The sequence below is a fragment of the Octopus bimaculoides genome, chromosome 5, assembly GCF_046866305.1.
Source record: "Octopus bimaculoides isolate indiv1 chromosome 5, ASM4686630v1, whole genome shotgun sequence".
NCBI classification, from domain to species: domain Eukaryota; kingdom Metazoa; phylum Mollusca; class Cephalopoda; order Octopoda; family Octopodidae; genus Octopus; species Octopus bimaculoides.
This window is the reverse complement of record NC_142932.1, coordinates 20,809,653-20,832,166: the sequence shown is the minus strand read 5'-3', so window position 1 is coordinate 20,832,166 and position 22,514 is coordinate 20,809,653. Positions and strand designations below refer to the sequence as shown.

Sequence of the window (22,514 nt, the reverse complement as noted above, 5' to 3'; positions counted from 1 at the left end):
ATATATATATATATATATATATAAAGGGCTTCTTTCAGTTAACATCTTCCAAATCTTCACAAAGCTTTGGCCAGCTCAAAGCTATCACAAAAGATACTTGCTCAAGGTGCCATACTGTGGGACTGAACCTGAAACTATGTGGTTGGGCAGCAAATTTCTTAACCACAGAACCAAGCAAGGATGATGCTGTTTCTTCCTGATAAAGTTTGTAGCTCCAACAACAAACTTGCCTACACTACAACAGCATAAAAAAAAGAACAACCAGCATACATAAACCCAGACTCTGCACATAAACACGTCCAGCAACAACCGAAATAGCCATTGCATAACACATAACCAGAAGCCAAGACAGTTAAATATACTATTCATAGGCTTTCCTGCCATAGATGACAAATGAAGGTTCTGCAATTTCTTGCTGAACAGCCTGCCCAGAGGGTTTAGTTATAGTGGTCAAATGTTTTTGCTAGACATTAGCTCACTTCCTCCATCAAATTGACATTTCCTGTACAGGTGTACGGTGTGCTACACACCAGGTATTGAAGTGATTACAGATGGTTTATAACTAGTCATTTGTCTGATCTGCAGTTTCAAAACAACAACATGTTTGTTGGATTACATGTCATTCTTTACAAGAGTTATTTCTCCTTTCATGTTAACAACCACCATCACTACTACATTAACTGCACCAACACAATAACAACAACTACACTATATCACAACAATAACAAAACTATATAAGCCAATACAGAAGCTACAATGAGACCACTCAACCTACTGGAAAGAGCAACCAAAATTCCTTCAAATTACATTCTACAGAACTAAAAAGGAGAATACTTTAGATGGACATGTGCCTGAAAATAAAGAAGAGATGGCCATGGCAGGAACACCTTGTAGATTTTCTAGAGCAGGGCTGACCTGGAGTTGAACAGCAACAAAACTACACCATCAGAATAACCTCAACACCGTGATAACTACACCAGCTTCAAAACAAAAACAATCCAGAATACTACTACTACAACCATCTGTAGCTAAAGACCTACCTTTGAAGCTCTTCAGAGATCAGTCTGTTGAGGTAGGTTTGAAGTGCTATTTCCTGTTGGATGCGTTTCTCTTCTATGACATTCCACCGTTTCTTTTTGGCACTTCGGAGAGCACTTGCAATGTCATCTCCAAAGTTCATTCTCTGTTCCTTGGCAAGGTCATAAGCTGAAACAGAGACAACAGCAACAACAATATTAGTTACTTTACAGCCAACACAGGCCAACAGATAAGTATTGTACAGCAATAGAGGGCAAAATTCAGGACCCACTCTCTCTCTCTCTCTCTCTCACTCACACACACACACACACTAACACACACCTCATTAATAAAGGCGGCGAGCTGGCAGAAATGTTAGCACGCCGGGCGAAATGCTTAGCGGTATTTCATCTGCCGCTACGTTCTGAGTTCAAATTCTGCCGAGGTCAACTTTACCTTTCGTCCTTTCGGGGTCGATTAAATAAGAACCAGTTACGCACTGGGGTCGATATAATCGACTTAATCCGTTTGTCTGTCCTTGTTTGTCCCCTGTGTGTGTAGCCCCTTGTGGGTAGTAAAGAAATAACACACCTCATTAATATACACTCAGATACTTCCTACTCATACACTAACACTAAAAGATAGTTCCTCTCAAAGACTCTAAGGGCTGCCACATCTTGGTCACTTGAACAACTAGATACACCAGCCAAATCTTCATCACATCACATCTTCTCTTGGAAAATGGACAGAGACTTTGAATAATGTATTCCTAGATACTCTTAAGAAGGCAGCATAGTCTTGGCTAGAATACCTTTCACCATTGGTCTGCTCAATCAGAGCTGACCAGAAGATAAACAGCACATAAATAGACAACAGTTATAAGACCATAAGTACAAACCAAGACACTCAAACACAGACATGCAATGAACAGTCAGTCAAGAACACCCGATACATGTAATTAGTTTACTTGCACACTGTGTTGGATTCATCATCATCATTGTTTAATGCACTGTTGTCCATCCTTGTATGGGTCAGAAGGAATTTATTGAGGCAGATTTTCTACAGCTAGATGCCCTTCCTGTTGCCAACTTCACCTGGTTCCAAACAAGGTAATATTTTCCCATGACCAGACATATTTTTTTGTGAAAAACTGGAAATGAAGAACACCACTTATATAACAGTGATGCTTGTTTACCATCATCACATGATGGTAAACAAGGGTATATATACACACACATTATGTAATGAGAAGTTTGCTTCCCAACCGCATAGTTCTGAGGTCGATCTCACTGTGTGGCACCTTGGGCAAGTAGCATCTTCTACTATAAGTCTTGGGTCAACCAAACCCTTGTGAGTGTATTTGATAGATGGAAACTGAAAGAAACCCATCATATATATATATATATATATATATATAGGGAGAATTCACAAAAATAACAAATGACAAAGACAGGTGGTGTAGACAGCAAACAGATGTATTAGTATAACGTTTGGGAAGTGAAAAAGTCTTTAACATTTCGAGCCTATGCTTTTCCACAGAAAGGAACATAGAAAGAAACAAGGAGAGAAAATAAAGAATGTGTAGTGGCTAGCGATCTATCATGGCGAAGGTTATTTTAACCTCATGAAGGGATGGTGTCATCCAAGGAAATACTGGTTCAATACCTAATATTTGGGGGAGAAATTAATGATCCATAAAATAATATGTTTATATGTAAACCATGGTATATAATCAGGCAAATGAAGAATAAGAAAATGGTGATATTGAAGTTAATAAGAGTTTATTATCAGCAACAAATTGATCATTATCCCTTAAAGCTGTTTCAATTAAGGGCAGTGCTGAGCATAATCTCTTCAGAGGGAGAAAAAAATATACCCTTAGATATTTTGGGTGTTTGTTTGTAGACTCATCACAGCAGACTCAAAAGGCTGCTATATCCAGTTGTTCAAGTGACTGAGATGTAGCAGCCTTTGGAGTCTTTGAGAGGAACTATATATATTTATTTAGTTATTATTCTTATACAAGAATGTTGTTCATAATGGACTTTGAATTTTCAGATGAAACTTCGAAGTCACAGTCAACAACATTCATGTATAAGAATAAAAAATCTGTACTCTACAAAAGTATAGAGTAATCCATCAGATTAATGTAAAATTGTTTTACTATAACTGTACATAACATTAAACATTAATGCGTCTAAGAGTGTGAGTGTGTGTGTGTGTGTGTGTGTGGGTGTGAGTGTGTGTGTATGTGAGCATGTGTGTGGTATGTGTGTGTGTGCGTGTGTGTGTTCATTGCTCAACAACCAATGTTGGTAATGTTAACACCCCTGTAACCTAGCAGTTCAGCAAAAGCGACTGAGAGAATAAGTACCAGGCTAGGCTTGAAAAAAATATATACTGGAGTCGATTCATTCAGCTAAAATTCTTCAAGGAGATACTCCAGCATGGCCACAGTCTAATGACTGGAGTAAAAGATAATATATATCGTGTGTGTGTGTGTGTGTGTGTGTGTATATCATCATCATCATCATCGTTTAACGTCCGCTTTCCATGCTAGCATGGGTTGGACGATTTGACTGAGGACTGGTGCAACCGGATGGCTACACCAGGCTCCAATCTAATTTGGCAGAGTTTCTACAGCTGGATGCCCTTCCTAACGCCAACCACTCAGAGAGTGTAGTGGGTGCTTTTACGTGTCACCCGCATGAAAACGGCCACGCTCGAAATGGTGTCTTTTATGTGCCACCCGCACAAGAGCCAGTCCAGGGGCACTGGCAACGATCTCGCTCGAAAACCCTACAAGGCCAGTCAGGCGGTACTGGCAACGGTCACGCTCAGGATGGTACATCTTATGTGACACCCGCACAAGAGCCAGTCCAGGGGCCCTGGAAACGATCTCACTTGACTTGCCGGGTCTTCTCACGCACAGCACATTTATATACATATATATATATATATATATATATATATATATATATAAAGTATATGAGGGTTTAGTTCACTGGTGATCTAAACGAATAGGTACGCTATGTAAGTACTGTAATTGGTCATCTGTTAGGTTCCAAGTTTACATCTGAGGCTGGAGCTAGGGATCTGCAGTAGGCTTCTGAGTTGGCAGGTGTATAGAGGGAAAAGGACAACATATCCAAGGTAGGACAAGTATCTCAAGTCATTTAGAATATTTAATAAGAATAAGGTGAATCTGAAGTAATTAACTAATTGGTTAATTAATTAACCAATTAGTTAATTAATTAATTACTTCAAATTCACCTTACTCTAATTAAATATTCTAAATGACTTGAGATACTCATCCGGTTTTGGTTTTGTGTTTTTTCGAAGGGTTTCTTTTACGAAGGATTTCTTTTAGTTTCCTTCTACCCAATGCACTCACAAGGATTTGGTTGACCCCAAACTATAGTAAAAGACATTTGCTTAAGGTGCTGCACAATGGAACTAAACACAAGCTCACAGGTGGGAAAAGCAAATTTCTTAACCACACAGCTATGCCTATCTACGAAATACTAGCCTCATTCCCATTATACTATTATACATAATTATTATTATGACAGTGTGCCATGAGATGGGAAAATATTGAAGACAGGAGAAAGGGACAACATGAGCTTTTGTTGGAAAACTAATCACCAATAAATGTTGTGCAGCTGTTTTGGATATTTCAGTAACGAGTTCACTTAAGCGAGAGTTTATAATTAGCTAAACCAGGTAGTTACCTGACACAGCCATGTGTGATAGGTACTTAGACAGAGAGAAGGTAGCAGAGGTTATAAACATAGCGTTATAATATGAACTTGGATCAACAGTTTGGGGGACAGTGAAAGTATATAAGGCTGACAGAGTGAATGGGAAAGCACATGATAGAGTATATGAGTGTGAGAGAGTACATAGAAAGGAGATGAGAGAGCATGGGAAAGGAAAAGAATTGGTGACAATGCATCAAAAAGGATGAGAGAGCAAATGAGAGAACGTGAATGTGTGCGTGCGTGTGTGTAGACGCTGTGATAAAGTCGACGACGTAATGCAAGGGAGGTAATTCCCGCATGATTGGGCGGTGAAGTGAGAGATTTTTTGATTTTTTTTAATCTTCGTCAAAAAGAAATAGTAATAATCTTTTATGTTTTACTCGTTTCAGTCATTAAACTGCGGCCATGCTGGAGCACTGCCATGAAGAATGTTTTGTCGATTGAATCGACCCCAGTACTTGTGTTTTTTTTCTTTTAAGCCTGGTAATTATTGTATTGGTCACTTTAGTCGAACCGTTAAGTTACAGGGACGTAAACACACACACACACACATTTATACATATACGACAAGCTTCTTTCAGTTTCCAAATCCACTCACATGGTTTTGGTTGCCAAAATACTCATAACCCTAACCCTAACTCTAAAACCCGAACCCTAACCCTAAAACCCTAAAGCTAAAACAAGTACAAATGCACAAACGATGTCATAAATAACTACCGCCGATAGTTGTTGTTGACAAACAACGGCACTAATTTTATTCAAGGGGAAAGATCCCATTACACCGCACACCGTGTTGTTTACATTCCACAGCAGTAATTGTTTTCACCTCAATAGAAGTCAGTGATTGGTTGAAATTACCGAAATAAGACAATTTTAACCCGAAATAACTTTAAAAAGATAAAATTCTCTCAATAACATTAAGAGTAAAAGATGTTTTATATGACACATTCTACCAGTGTCCCAAGTTTGAAAGTGTTTCGTTAAGAAAACAAGTGGCGCCTGCCAAATCAGAAAGATCCTAAATTAATATAAAGTGATCTGATGATGGCTCTATAAGCAGTATACCCATACAGAAAGTTACCATATTTTCTGTTAGCTTTGTACCCAACTTTAGCCTGCACATACTTACAGAACACCAACTACTTTCACCGTTCTAGAACAACATTAAACAATGGGATGAAATCTGATAAGTCTGAATATGTTTTGTTGGTGATAAGACATACATAATTTGTACCCTCCCCACAAATAATTAAGCATAAAAAGCAAGACAATGCCACTTTTACTCAAAAGAGTAAAGAGAGTATGGTCAGCCTACAACAAGCATTTCACTCACAACACCTTTGCTGTGCCTATTCAGACATTTAGTCTTCCAAACTGGTCACTACAAGAGAGCAATGAGATGGAAAACAAAAATTCACAAACTACATGTTACTAGGAATTTCAACAACAACAGCTACATAGCTAAATCACATTTCCCATTCAACGAGTGCTGGTGTGGCCTTAAATCTGTATAGATCTGAGACCTGGATTTGTAACCTTAAAGCAGCATCTTCAGCAGAGTAAGAAAAAGGACAGAAACCATCACACTCTGGTTTGCAAGCACAAAAATAGAAACATCATAAAGACAATGGTTAATGAAGCTGAAGAGAAACAAGAAATGTAAACAAACACTGATCTCTCTGTCCAAGAAACATTGGGAAGACCTACTGAACATCGTTAGAAAATCAAAAAAATAGACCAGTTCATTGAGTAGATTGTACATGGGTAACTGAAACAAAACACTCAGGCTACAGAAGAAATAAACCACATCAAAAGACTGGAATGAATGACAGACAAGTTTATAACATCATAACTTGAAGGTCACTTCCATGTAATCCACGATAAAAAAAAAAAAAAAATTCCCACTAAGTACCTTCTACACAAAAGACAGAAATCATGGGCTGATAATAAATGTAAGTTATGTAAAACTAAAAGTTAAAACATTAATCATATTGCTAGTAACTGTGAAAATACTCTGGATATTAACTTCCCATTAAGGATTTTGTTAGCTAGAACAATCTGGAATAAAGTGAGAAAGAAAGAAAATACAACAAATAACAAAGAATGGAAGGTACCTGTCAGACACATTCCAGTTAAGCATGTTGATCCAATAACATATTCACTGAAGTATAGAAAACAGTTGCTTTATAATAGCTCCTATTAAAAGTATGCAATAAACACTAAATGAAGAAACATGGTCAAAAGGAGCTAAAATACCCTAAGAAAGGAAACTTAAGCCAAGCTGTACATTATAGAGTAATAAACCTGATGTGCATCTCAGTAAAGATGTGTAGTAAAATGCTGAGAAAGAAAATAAGGTGCCATACAGAATCACTATTATGAAAGCTTGAAATTGGATTTCAACCAAGCAGATCCACAAATCTCTCATTAAACATAAATTAATCAAAGGAATCAAAACAAAATATCTTATAGCAGTTCTCAGTTTTAAAGAATTTGCAGAAGCCTCCAACAGTACACAGCTTTTAATGGTGTTGAAGAATTTTGATGGTCTTCTTTAACATGAACAATTATCAAACACAACTGATCAAATCACTGCAGAGATAGTATTTTCTTTACCATCCAGCTATAACTTTCCTATGTGGAGGCGCAATGGCCCAGTGGTTAGGGCAGCGGACTCGTGGTCATAGGATCGCAGTTTCGATTCCCAGACCGGGTGTTGTGAGTGTTTATTGAGTGAAAACACCTAAAAGCTCCACGAGGCTCCGGCAGGGGATGGTGGCGAACCCTGCTGTACTCTTTCACCACAACTTCCTCTCACTCTTACTTCCTGTTTCTGTTGTGCCTGTAATTCAAAGGGTCAGCCTTGTCACACTGTGTCACGCTGAATCTCCCCGAGAACTACGCTAAGGGTACATGTATCTGTGGAGTGCTCAGCCACTTGCATGTTAATTTCACGAGCAGGCTGTTCCGTTGATCTGATCAACTGGAACCCTCGACGTCGTAAGCGACGGAGTGCCAACAACAACAAATAACTCTCCTATACCATTCGGGATGCTGCTCAATGAGTATCTTTTAACTTGACTCACCTTTGCATCAAACAATATATTTGAAAGGTGCATGTGAAGGCATGTGGCCCAGCAGTTAGGGAAATGCACTAATGATTACAAGATTGTGGTTTCAATTCCCAGACCAAGCAGTGCATTGCGTTCTTGAGCAAAACACTTTATTTCATTTTGCTTCAGTTTACTTAACTATAAACGAGCCCAACAATAGCTGGAAGTTAACCCTACAATGAACCAGTGTCCCATCAGCAGGTATGTCATAATCTCAAACACTTACACCCTGGGAACCAAATTAAGCACCAACTTTGAGTCTTAAGGTTCACAACCAACCTAAGTCATGTTGAAGACCTATTGCTATAGCAACTGTTAAATAATGACAAGTAACCTTCAACTGCTTGTAATAGTTTTTATATAAAAATGCTTCTCTGCACTTTCCAGATAATGATCAGAACACTACCAATATTCTGGAGAAGATAGAATAACATGAGAACAATGTCTCCAAGGAATTTCACAGACAGCTGAACAAGGCAAGTCATGAGACACCACATCCATTGTCATTTATAATGGAGAAAGGAAGTAAAGTTGATGATGATGATGATGATGATTATTATTATTATTATTGTAATGATGGGTAGTATTAAACATTGTGAACATAAACATTCTTATTTAAGAGCAATAATGCCAGATACAAAATCATTTCCCTTACACAAAGCAAGATTTCAAATGATACTAACCTCTCTTTAGGCTGGCTATTGACTCATCGTAGTAACCAAGCTCAACAAGAGCCTGTCCCAAGAAGAAGTGACCCTTAACAAGTGATCTGTCCATATCGAGAGCATGTCGACAATCCTGGATAGCCTGTTCCCACTGCTTCAACTTCAAATGGCACAGTGCTCGATTAGTGAAGAATGTTGGTGTGTTAGGGCTTTTGATCTGAAAATGAAGAAACAAACAGCAACAATCAGTATCAGATGATCAACTCATGCTAGAAATACTGATGGTGATAACACGAGTACACACACACACACACACACACAGCTTTATCTTTTTACTTTTACCTGTTTCAGTGAGAGGACTAAGGCCACACTGGAGCAAAGCCTTGAACAAATTGGATCCAGTATTTATATCTTTAAAGTGTGGTACTTATTTTGTGTGTCCCTTTTGCCAAACTAAGTTATGGCAATGTAAACAAACTAGCACTGATTGTCAAGTGGAAGAAGTGGACAGATACAAAGGCACACATATATGTGAAATGATGATGTGATGTTATCTCCATTCACTCAAAGAGCATCAGGTGATGAGAGTTCTCCAGGCAGTACCTTCTGAGCCAAACTTCCCAGGTGACACCCATCTCAGTCAAGTCTTCCTGCACAGTTCTTTGTCACATCTTCACCAGCCTGCCTCTCTTTTATCCTTCCTTCAAATGACAACTCAACAACTGTGCTTGTTGGTATTTCCAATTGTACATGCTTTTATAGTAAGTTGAAGCAGGTAGTTTATCCTGTCCCCTCCAACTTTTAGTTTATGCAATTGAAAAAATGGATTATTTACAGGATGACCCCATATATATATATATATATATATATATATATACACATACTAGCTGAAATACCTGGTGTTGTGTCAGGTGAAGACTCAGGGAATAAATGGTAGCACTGCAAAGCAATTTATTTAACTTATAGTAAATCTCCTGAAAAAGATACTCATCATCTTAACTCTAACCTAAAGCATTCATTTTAAGTGCTTACACCAAACTCTAACCTTAAAATCTAAATGTAAGTAGGCTCATTTTCAAGTAGGCACATCTTCACGCAGACACATCTTCAAGCAGACACATCTTCAAGCAGACATCTTCAAATAGGCACATCTTCAAGTAGGCACATTTTCAAGTAAGCCTTTAACCCATCCACTTTAGTGCCCTTTTGGTATTACAGGCAAAGTCTGGTGAAAGTCTCCTGATAGTACAGCAGTAACTCCACCCATCAATATTTCAGAATTTCTTAAATCCTGCAAGCTTGGACTCAGAGCTTCTAAAGACGTTTTGTTTGCCATCGTGCACTCATCTTAGACAGTGAGATGACACCTCCATAATACCTGTCCCATTCCAGATGGTTAACTAATATTACAAACTGGTGTACCATTGTTAGCTAAATTCAAGCTAAATGTCAGCTAAATCTTAAAGTAGAGTAAGCTGTTCACCCTCCCAGAAGTAGCATCACAGCAATACCTGAATAAACAACAGCCAAAGCTATTTTCCTCTGTTGTTGAACTTTGGCAAGTAACAGCTTAGTGACAAACATTTTGCTTGTTCCTACGGGAGCATCAAGAAAAAATATCCTCCCCTTCGATAAAATAAAAGCCTTTTGAGTATAGCATTGTAAAATACATTTTATTCATGCAACAGTTTGGGTTCCTTTTTACGAACATATTTCAACAGGCCTTTAATGTTTTAAGAAATTTCTTTTAATAGTTCTATTGTTAAAATATTGTGTTAGCACTCCGTCGCTTACGACATCGAGGGTTCCAGTTGATCTGATCAACGGAACAGCCTGCTCGTGAAATTAACGTGCAAGTGGCAGAGCACTCCACAGACACGTGTACCCTTAACGTAGTTCTCGGGGAGATTCAGCATGACACAGTGTGACAAGGCTGACCCTTTGAATTACAGGCACAACAGAAACAGGAAGTAAGAGTAAGAGAAAGTTGTGGTGAAAGAGTACAGCAGGGTTCACCACCATCCCCTGCCGGAGGAGCCTCGTGGAGCTTTAGGTGTTTTCGCTCAATAAACACTCACAATGCCCGGTCTGGGAATCGAAACCGCGATCTTATGACCGTGAGTCCGCTGCCCTAACCACTGGGCCATTGCGCCTCCACTGTTAAAATCTCAACATCAGAACAATTGATTAAAGAAGACCATACTCATACAATTCATTCCCTTTCATAGAAATAACTTCATCTTCAATTAAAATTAATGCTGTGTTGTAGATCTCATTAGCGTATTCTATACTCTTGCTAGGACATTGCAACTGAATGTGGTATTTATAATCTTTTACCAAATGATTTCTATATTGTAGCCATAATGATACTGGATCCCCTAAATTACAGTTTTGCAGTTAGATCATGTCTATTGGTGTAGAACTTTCCTGGAAAAAGCTCTGCTAAGATTTCATCCTGTTCGGAATTGCAAGTGAAAGCAAAGAAAACATCAGAATGTCCATAACTACATACCTAAGTCATAGCATCAAGTCCTCGCCTGCATATATCTGGGGCCATGACAAAAAGGAGAGAAAGGGACAGAAAGAGAAGAGAAGGGGAAAAGAGAACAGAGTAGTGGTGAGTTGACAATCTGAACAACACCTTATGTAAACTTACCAACTAAGCAAATTCAAGAGGAGTTCTAGATGTTAGGTCTCATTTGGTCAACTTGAGTCATGTCGTGTTATTGAACCAGAAGCAACATCAGTTATTTTCTTTTATATCCTACCAACTGCCCACTGGAAGGATCCTGCTTCTCTAGAACTGCGGAATATAGAGCCACACTCACACCATCTGATGGTACTATAAGACACTACATGGACAGGTATGACAGTCATACAAAGTATATGTACTTCTTCCAATGTCAGAACAGAGAATATTCTACCTCCCTGCCCTGTTCTATCTGAAGACTCCACAACCGTCAGAAACACTTCCCCAACATTGAATGGAACATCATTGACAGGCACCCACTTACTCACCTGGAACACTCACAATTACCAACTCTGCCTCTGCAAGAGACTACACACATTCTACCAACTTGCAGTATCCATCAACAGAAAAAAATGAACTATCTTATTGTTGCCATCAGATACATTCTTATAATGAACTTGAAGCCACTGGCAGCCAAAATGCCAGATATACCATCTTAGGCCTGGCTGCTCCATACACATGGGCAAGGTACTTAACACCTCCCACCTATATAGACTACTCATACTAATCATCAGGCCTCAATTTTTCAACCTAGCACCACTGAATCTGGTTACTTCCACAGTAAGACCGTTGCCATTAATGTGTTAGTTCTCCCTAAATCACTCACCAGTAATTAAACCATGACAACATTCCACCCTACCATATGTGTCATCCAGTGCAATAAACTGATGTTGCTAAATAGACCATACTGCAGCATCCAGACATAGTAGCAACAGCTACCTATCAACATCCTGTCCAAGCAAGCAGACCTAAAAATAAAGAAAATAACTGATGCTTCCAGACCAATTACACCATGTGACTTGAGTTGACCAATAGAGGCCTAACATCTAGAAATCATCTTGAATTTGTCACATACCCCTTTACTCTTCTCTAGATGCTTGATGAGATAGGTTCATTCTATGAGCCTAAAACAGTTGCAGGAAGCTGAGTCAAACTATTATTAAATAATATATATATATCATCATCATTTTAACATCTACTTTTCTATGGTTGCACAAGGTAGACAGAGTTTACTGGAGAAGATTTACTATGGCCAGATGCCCTTCTTGTTACCAAACCTTACCTGTTTTCAAGCAAGGTAATATTTCCGCATGGTCAGACAGGTTTTCACAAAATATTGGAAATGAATGACATTCATTTGCAATATTACATGATGTTAAGACAAGGAGACAAAAACATACACACACCACACACACACAAACATATATACATACATATACACATCACACACACATACATATACACACCACACACACACATACATATACACACACCACACACACACACACATATATATAGGGAGAATTCACAAAAACACAAAAGACGAAGACAGGTGGTGTAGACAACAAACAGATGTATTAGTATAACACTCTTCCACGGGAAGGAACACAGAAAGAAACAAGGAGAGAAAATAAAGAATGTGTAGTGGCTTGCGATCTATCGTTATAAACGTCAGGTTAGAATAGAGACAGCTGATGAAGGAATATTCCAAGTGGCTTTCCGTTTTCCTATGTGTTCGTTCCATTGTCTGTAGTTCATTGTTCTAACGTCCTGTACCCTGATATGCATATATATACACATGTAGATGTAAGTATGTACATATGTGTGTGTATACATGTATATATATTCTTTGTATTATATATATATATATATATATATATATATATATATATATATATATATATAAAGATGGCTTTCATTGAATAACCAAGATCAAGAGAGTTGATGATTTATCTGCAGTTTACACAGATGAGAGATGATTTTTTTACCCTGCATGGTCTACTAAGCTAATTCAGACCAGTGAAAAACTAAAACATATCAATTTCACAATGCTGCCACTGCTTACAGTAGTAAGCTATATCTACTGCAATTCTTGCTCAGAGTTAATTAGATTTGAGCAATGAGAGTTAAGTGTCTTGGCCACTGGTACATAGTAGTGCCAGTATCCGAATTTGAACTACTGATCTCTCAGCTGTTCAGTATGCAGTGATTCACTTAGCCATCCATGTTCTTGCTACCAGCTGTATAAATTAAACCATATGTCTGTATATGTGTGTGAGTATGTATGTATGTATGTATGTATGTATGTACATATGTCATTATTCAGTTTTATTGCAAGATTTCTTGTCAATAGGGAAAGAACTAGTTTCTAACTAAATCCAAGGCTCCTTCACTGGAATTTCAACAACATCAACAGAGTATTTTTGTATGTATGTATATGTGCAGATTTCTATGTTTTGCTTTATGTATGTCTTCTAATACATATACTTACATATCTGGACATGCTGATATATATTTAAACAAATGAATGTATGTATGTATGTATGTATGTATGTATGTATGTATGTATGTATGTATGTATGTATGTATGCATGCATGTATGTATGTAATCTATAACTTTAACTCTAAGCGGCCAGACATAGCTTGTTTTGAACTTGTTGCTCCATGGATGGACAGGTGGGTTGGTGTTTAGGTAGATGGATGGAAAGAAGGATAGTGTGTGTGTGTGTGTGTGTGTGTATGTGCTTATGTTTCTCTACATTTGTGTTTGATGAAAGCCTCTCACTATGCGCTATGTTGTAGCTATCATTTTTATCAACAAATAAGCTACCTGCTTCACAGCTTCCAAAACAGGTGAAATAAGAGATCCCTTATTTGAAAAACAGGTTAGGATTAGACCAGGAAGGGCACCCAGCTATAAAAAAACTATGCCTCAAATAATATATGCTAGCATGGAAAAATAGAAGTAAAATAAACAAATTTATAAAATATATGTTCTTTTAAGTATACATGTTTATGTGGCTTAGTAAACACTGCATATATAATTACTTCTAAGACACAAGACCAATTTCTACAATAATGGTCAATATAGATTGAATCAAGTGCAGAATATAGCTGACATTTATTCTATCAAACCACAGTGGCAGGAAAAGAGACAAGAAGACATAACATGGTTAGTGTGTCAATGAGCAGTCTTGATTACCAGGCAGATAGCATCAGAAATTGCAGTGTGTTGGACTATTATTTTACAACTGTTAAGTTTTCTGAGCTCATTTCATTAAGGATCATATGATTATTAGAAAAGTGTCTATGTGTGTGTAAGCAAACACATGAATGCAGGGATGTATACCAGCAGGTGTGTGTGTGTGCATGTGTGAGTGTGTGAGTGGTGGACTATTTTATCTGTGTGAACTGAAGCAGCACACCACTAATAATGCACTTCTACTAAGCACACTAAATCACATTATCTAATTAATTATTGTTTCACTAATTAAAAGGAAGGAAAGAGAAGAAAAGATGCAGAACCAATAAACACAAAAATCAAAACTAGAGCAGTGTGTGTTGACCTATAGACAGCTGCATCAATCATTCTTGGGGAGTGCCGCACACTGCACACACATCCAGAAAATGTCAGCTGAGTACAGTGGCAGAGTGTAAATCTTACAAGAATAATTAATAAATTCCTGAAGAAAATGTCAGGACAGCAGCATTTTTAATGAGTAATTCATCCTTAAACCGTTTTTCCGAAGGCAAATCTTAGAATATTATTATCTTTCTGTCGGACAAAGAAAAGGATTACTGACCCAACCAATCAAATGCAGGTGAAAACTAGTAATTACTAACACAGCCTAAATATGTCTACATGTGGTCAAAAATATAGTGACCAACAGGCTGTGGTCAAGCACATGACTAATAAAGAGAAGACAACATATGTAATATACACACATACACACAGCATGGTTGTATGGTAAGAAGATTACCTCCCAACCACATGATTCCAGGTTTAGTCCCAATGTGGGGCACCTTGTGCGAGTATTTTCTACTATAGCCCCACGCTGACCAAAGCCTTGTGAGTGGATTTGGCAGGCAAAAACTGAAGGAAGCCCATTGTATGTATATATGTCACACACACACATATATATGTATGTATGTATAAGACAGGCTTCTTCAAGTTTCTGTCTACCAAATCCACTCACAAGGCTTTGATTAATCCGTGGCTACAGTGTAGAAGACACATGCTCAAGCTACCACACAGTGGGACTGAACCCAGAACTTATCTTTCCCTTTTATAAACTATCTTTCCTCCAGGAACACAACACAAAACAGTTGTATCAATCTGCAAGATCAGCTGGCTTTATCTTTTATTTGTTTCAGTCACAGGACTGCAGCCATGATGGTGCACCATCATGAAGTGTTTAGTCATTACTAATCAATTACAGTGTTTATTTTTAAGACTGGAATTTATTTTATTAAGATCTTTTACTGAACTGCTAAGTTATGGGGATGTAAACAAACCAACACTGATTTTCAAGTGAATGAGTTGGGTACAAACACAAACACATATATACAGTGGGTTTCCACACAATTTCCAATTACCAAATTCACTCACAAGGAATTGGTCAGCCTGGAGCCATAGTAGAAGACACTTGCCCAAGGTTCCACACAATGAGACTGAACCTAAAGCCAAGTAGTTACAAAGCAAGCTTCTTAGCCACACAGTCACACCTACTTCATGAGCCATGTCTGTGCCTATACAAAATCTTTCGAGAAAAAAAAACAAGAGTGGGGTCCATCTATTTGACTGGCAAACATTCATTCACCAAAACACTTTAACTGCTGAGTGAAGCTATGTCCTGTTTGCCCTCAATTTAGTCTACTACATTTGACTACTTTGTTTAATTTGTTTGATGTTGTAACACCTTCACCGAAATCCACTTCAAACTAACTTTCTTCTTCTCTTCACTATGACTCATACGCCTAACAAACTCTTACCAATCCTTCTGCCTCTCTCCCAGGTACTCTTAACTGCCTACATTTCTCCTTCCAACTACTAAGCTCTAGGACTTGAAAGCAAAGATTTACCCATACTAACCTGATGTACTTGTATTGTAACCCTAAAAATTAAAAGCCATGTCACCAAAATCAATATATGTGAATCAATATATATATTACACAAAGAAATGAAGGCAAAAATGAGAAAGCTAACAGTCTTTAAATAAAAGAATTACCATCATCATCATCATTTAATGTCCATTTTCCATGCTGACATAGATTGGATGATTAACTAGTGCTGGCAAGCCAGAGAGCTGCACCAGGTTCCAGTCCAATTTGGACATGGCTTCTACAGCTGGATGCCCTTTACAGTATGTGTGCATGCTTTTAATCTGGCACCACACGAGTGCTCTTACATGACACTGACACAAGTACTTTTTACATTGTACCTGGCACTGGCACGAGTGCATTTTACATAGCATCTGGCACCAACACGAGTGCTTTTTATGTGGCATCTGAATCCAGCACAAGTGCTTTTTACATGACACCTGGCTCTAGCACAAGTGCCTCTTGCATGACACCTGCACAAGTGCTTTTTACATGGCACCAGGCACCGGCATGAGTGTTTTTTATGTGGCACCAAAGGAATAGTCACATATTTTAAGGTTTTCTCTAAAAATACTTTTTGTCAAATTTCTCAACAACAGAATGTGAAGTTCTTTCTCTACTTGGGTGTATAATATTTGGTAATTACACATATTGCAATAAATATAAGCATTTACCCTAAACAGTTGTTTACAACTCAGACTAGTGACAGTGAATGGGGTGAATGATGAGAATATGACTGCAATCCACTACTATATGAATGCAAAAAGTACAATCCAATGAGAGAGCCTCTGCAACACTAATTTCTATGGAAATTAAATAAGGTTAGCATTGAAAACACAATGCAGTACCAGTCACTAGATATGAACTGCCAATCACTATGTTGGTTCACTTCTAACTATATTGATTTAGCCAGTTGTACTATTCTTAACCACAATAGATATCAATAAAATTTCTAAAAGTCAATAAGGGAGCTGTTATATGGTCACTAGAACACATTAGAAACATTATGTCTGAACGAAAGATGGGATTGTCAGAAATAGAATATCTCTGAACATGGGGCATTTTGATAAGAGTTAACTTGGGGGTTAATCAATAAGTAATGAATGTAACAAGAATGTTTGTGGCCCAATCTTTTTCAAATTTATCTTATACATGTATTTATAAAGACTGTGATTGCATAAACAGTTGAGGTCTTCATCCATCCCAAATAATTATATATATATACACACACATGCACATTTAGACATACACACATATATATATATATATATACATACACACACACACACACACACACACATATATATATATATATACACACACACACACACACACATAATATGAATATATAAAATGAAAGACTGATTACCCGGTTCATGTCAAAACATGTCAAGAATACTGGATCACATCTAAATCCTCAAGTTAAACAATGCCAACATGGAAAAGAAACTGTTTAGGGAATGTAGATGTAATAAAGGAGGACAAGTGATGGATAGAAAACAAGCCAAAAATTATCCAGTTACAATTCAAAAATAACCCAGTTCACTTGGCTGTAAAGAGAAACTGTTAGATAGAACAGCATTCTGATGTAGGCAGTAGTAGTACTGTAAATTTGACAAGTGTTTCTTTAGTTTGTAGTACTGAATTCAACCTTTCCTCTGCTCTGGAGGTCATGGGAAAGTGAGTTATCCCAATACTCTTCTTCCACTGAGAGACATCTAAACATCTCAGTCAACTTTGCCTTCAAAACCAGACCCTAGCTGTGGTCACAAGTTGCATGTAATGGTTGGTGTGCAACAGTTCAAGCTACATGAAATCAATCATAAGCTACATTAAACCATCACAAGATGATTATCTTACAAAGGATTCAATGGAGTGAATAAAGGAAGTTAAGACATTCCCTACTTAAAACTCCACAGACTAAATGAGATTTTCTCATTTAGTTAAGACAGAAACTCAATTAGAAAAAAAAAAAAAAAACAATCTGGTCCCAAATATCACAGACAGAAAAGAAATACAATAAAATCACAAAAGTGTAAATATAAATTGGTAAATATAGAATTTTACTTCCTTTACCTAAACAGAAGCTAATGATTCTAAGGGATTAAGGCAGTGAGCTGGCAGAATTGTTAGCATGCCAGGCAAAATGCTTAATGGTATTTCATCTATCTTCAAGTTCTGAATTTGCCTTTCATCTTTTCAGGGCCGATAAAATAAGCACCAATTGAACATTGGGGTCGATGTAATCGACTTACCCACTACCCCAAAATTGCTGGTGTTGTGCCAAAATTTGAAATCAATATTTCTAAGGGATCAAACCACAGTGAAAGGGAATCAACTTAAATGTACCAAATAGAATAACAGACTGAAAACTGACCCAGAAAGGTTTTGAATAACACAGAGATGAAATTGGGGTTTTGTGTGGCAAGTAGGAATGGGGGGTTTTGACATTCATACCTTTCCACAAAATCATTAACCCTATAATTGCAAAATTAAATTTCATAGTTTTTCCAATGAAGATGTTAAATATCAAATAAAAAAAATAGAATTGGTATTTTATGCAAGTCACATTGCCTCAACAAACTTGACAAAACAAATCTCAACAGAGAAATAGTTTCAAACATGACATTCCTCAACAAAAGACGGATTGGTATATAAAACTGCTTTCTGCAGTTAAGGGTAATGCAATTTTGAATGGATATATCTGCTTTCTGCAGTAAAAGAATTAAAGATATAAAGATATTCCAATAGAGAATTGAAACTAGTTTTGCTGAATAAGTTTCTCAGCTCAAGACTTTGATCTACGATGCTTGCTAAGTGACAATGAGGATAATAATAATGCTGATGATGATGTTATTGTTCAGCTGCAGGTCAGTTCAGGCTCAGCAAACCTATGATCAAATTAATTTCAGCCATGACCAGCCTGTTATTTTTTTTTCTTTAAGGCATATTATTTATTACTACTTTATCTAATGTGTCCTCTTTTGTAAGACAATTTGGTATGATTTGAGAGAAATCTAGTGTTTATTTCTAGCAGATTGCATGACCACACAAACTCCCTAATAAACCCATTAATGATGGTGGTAATAGTGGTAGTGATGGTGGTGGCAGTGAAGACAGTGATGGTGGTGGCAGTGAAAACAGTGAGGATGATAAAGTCAGGTTTCTTACACAAGCACAATATCAAATTACAGAAAAGAAAAAAGCAGTGAGAGGTTGCAGGGAATAGGTGATGTTCATGCTTTTATTTAAGAACATCGTCACAAAGCTTCTATCTGAAATTTGAAACCATGTTGTTGGTTCAGCAGATTCAGCCAAATAGGAAAATTACAGATTACGTTTGTTGTTGATTTTAATCTTAGGTCGGCTCTGATTTAAGAGCCCTGCAATCAAAGATATTCCAGCTATGATAATCTCATCTCTTATTCAGAGTATCTACAACCACATTATGTAAAGTATCCTTCCTTTAAGACAGTAGCAGGTGTTTTGAAGGAGATTCAGCAACTGTTCCTAGCAGGCTAAGAAACTATATAGAGACATCTACATCGACTCATTCTTATGATTTTCATAATCAGCCACAAAATACCACAATAAGTTCTACAGTAACACACCGTCCACCAATATGTAAAGTACTGTGGGTAGAGAAATATTCAAAGCCTCAAGTAGGTAAAAGTCTGCAGAGGGTACAATCCATCTAATTGTAAATAAATAAGTTTTTTGACCCTTTTGATACCAAACCATCAATGACTAACCCTGGTTCTATGATACAAATTCTTTGTTTTAAAGTGATATAAATTTAAACTTTCATTTAAAATACTATTTTAATTTCATTAAAATTCCATGTTAAATTACATTCCATACACAAACTTAATAATAATAATAAAGTTATTTTACTCGTTATTTTGAAAGATAATAGAAACAAAGGTAGTGTAATTTAGCAGAAATATGGTAACAAAAGGGTTGAAATGGAAGAGATACATTAGATAATGTGTTCCTGAAATCAGATATAAAAGATGAATACATTCCTGAATAAATAAAAGGTGAAATGGTCACAGCCAGAACATCTTTGATCAGAGGAACTCAGTGAGAACTGGTCCACAGTTTAACAATATGTGCAAACGCACCCACACACAGATCACTTCACTACTACACACCATTCCTTTAGTATTACATTCAGGCTGTCAAAAACTTGTTTCTTCTCTTCCTACTACAACCTCCTCCTCCCATTTACAGGACTGTACATCCACTGGGATCACCAAGCCTAGTCATCAGAACAGTTGAAAGCGGATATATTTTGAAGGAACCTCTACAATAGTATCCCTGACTACAAACCTCTGAGTTTATAGTCAGACATACCAGGAATATGATAGCAAGATAGTTAACTGCAACACTGAATTCAACTATAATGATAAGCATAACTTGGAGAGAAATGGATTCAGTGAGTTTGATTAACCATAGGCATACAAAATGCAAAAAGACTGGCAATATTTACATTTTATATACATTTCAATCTAATTTTTTTTAAATTGTCTTCTAAATTACAATCAATAAAATTCAGAAAATATGACAAGGAGAATTAGATTATAATGCATTAGACAGAGCCCTTCAATGAAAGTAAGCACGTGTTGGAAAGTTAAACAAAAAAATGAAGCATGCAAAAAAAAGTTGGCAGAACTGGATAAATAGTGGTAGTATGGCAGTGATGGTATACTGTGGTGGTTGTGGTAGCAGTCATCGTAGTAGCTTATCCAGCAGACCATTTATTAACCCTTTTTCTGCAGAAATCAGGTATATCCACCTCAAAATTTCATTTACCCTTAACTGTGGAAAACATTTTTATATACCTGTCTATATTTTGTTCAAGGATGTCAAGTTCGAAACTATTTTCATCGACTGGTCTTCGTGCAGGTGACATGTAAAAGCACCCACTACACTCTCTGAGTGGTTGGCGTTAGGAAGAGCATCCAGCTGTAGAAACTCTGTCAAATCAGATTGGAGCCTGGTGTAGCCATCTGGTTCGCCAGTCCTCAGTCAAATTGTCCAACCCATGCTAGCATGGAAAGCGGACGTTAAACGATGATGATGATGATGATGATGATGACATGTCAAGTTTACTGAGGCAACATGACTCGTAGATAATACCAATTCTATTTTTACGCAGACATTTAACATTTCTGGAATAACCATGAAATTTAATGTTGCAGTTTCAGATATTCTAGCTGTGATTATCTGGTCTTCTACCCAGACAGCGTATCAGGAAACACAAGATCCATTGTGCTCTTCTCTTTTCAAGACACTAAGTTGTGATTTGCTGGAAATTTGGCAGCTATTTAGCATGTCAAAAGATCAGATAGGGACACCTTTATTGGATTGGATATCAAGTACATTGTGTGTATCATTTGTTCGTTTAACACCCATTTCTCCATGCTAGCATAGGTTGCACAAGGACTTATTTGAGACAGAATTTTATGGTCAGATGCTCTCCCTGCTGCTAATTATTACTTGTTTTATTCCATAAATCTTCAAAAGTGCAGAGGGACTGGCTATAATGTCAACAAGGAATGTAAACATCATACCACTTCTTTGCTCAACTAGTGACTAGTAAGACTGTGAAATGTGAATATTTGTGCATATATGAATATATATATACACACACACACACACACACAACAGAATTCCATATAGTCTCCATCTATCGAATTTACTCTTAAGACATTGATCAGCTCAGGACAATGGTGAAAGACAATTGCCCAAGGCACCGTGTAATGGGACAATCTGAAACCAAGTACTTCAACAGCAAACACACTACCATGCCCATTGTACACACACACACACACATCATCATTTAATGCTCGTTTTTTTCATGCTGGCATGGGTTGGACAATTTGAAAAGTGCTGGCAATCCAGAAGACTACACCAGGCTTCACTCTCTGTTTTGGCATGATTTTATGGTTGAATGCCCTTCCTAATGCCAACCACTTTACAAAGTGGTCTGGGTACTTTTTACGGTTTTTACAGCTGGACGCCTTTCCAAATGTCAACCACTTTACAGTGTGAACTGGATGCTTTTTACATGGCACCAACACCCAACAAAGTTACCAAGTAATTCAAAAGTCACACACACATATGTATATACAGACACAAACACAAAGGCATGGCTGTGTGATTAAGATAGAGAGGAAGTAGTAGGAGAAACTTGGTGACAGAGGTAGAATGAAAGAGAAATGAAAATGAGGAGGAGAAGTGGGCAAATGCAAGGGTGAGGTGAAGGGAAAAACTGAGATGAGAGGAGATTTGAAGGATAAGAAAGGAATTACTGAACTAAGTG

General features: G+C 37.3%; 1 protein-coding gene across 1 annotated transcript in view; it reads right to left on the bottom strand.

Moving 5' to 3' along the window:
* Positions 1 to 22,514, bottom strand: part of LOC106879589 (E3 ubiquitin-protein ligase CHIP) — a 77,095-nt gene that overhangs the window by 45,136 nt on the left and 9,445 nt on the right. The window contains exons 2-3 of the mRNA XM_052967921.2: positions 8,575 to 8,773; positions 1,041 to 1,206 (exon numbers count right to left, since the gene is read on the bottom strand). Of these exons, the coding sequence (XP_052823881.1) occupies positions 1,041 to 1,206; positions 8,575 to 8,773 (365 nt within the window). The remainder of the gene's footprint in view (positions 1 to 1,040; positions 1,207 to 8,574; positions 8,774 to 22,514) is intronic.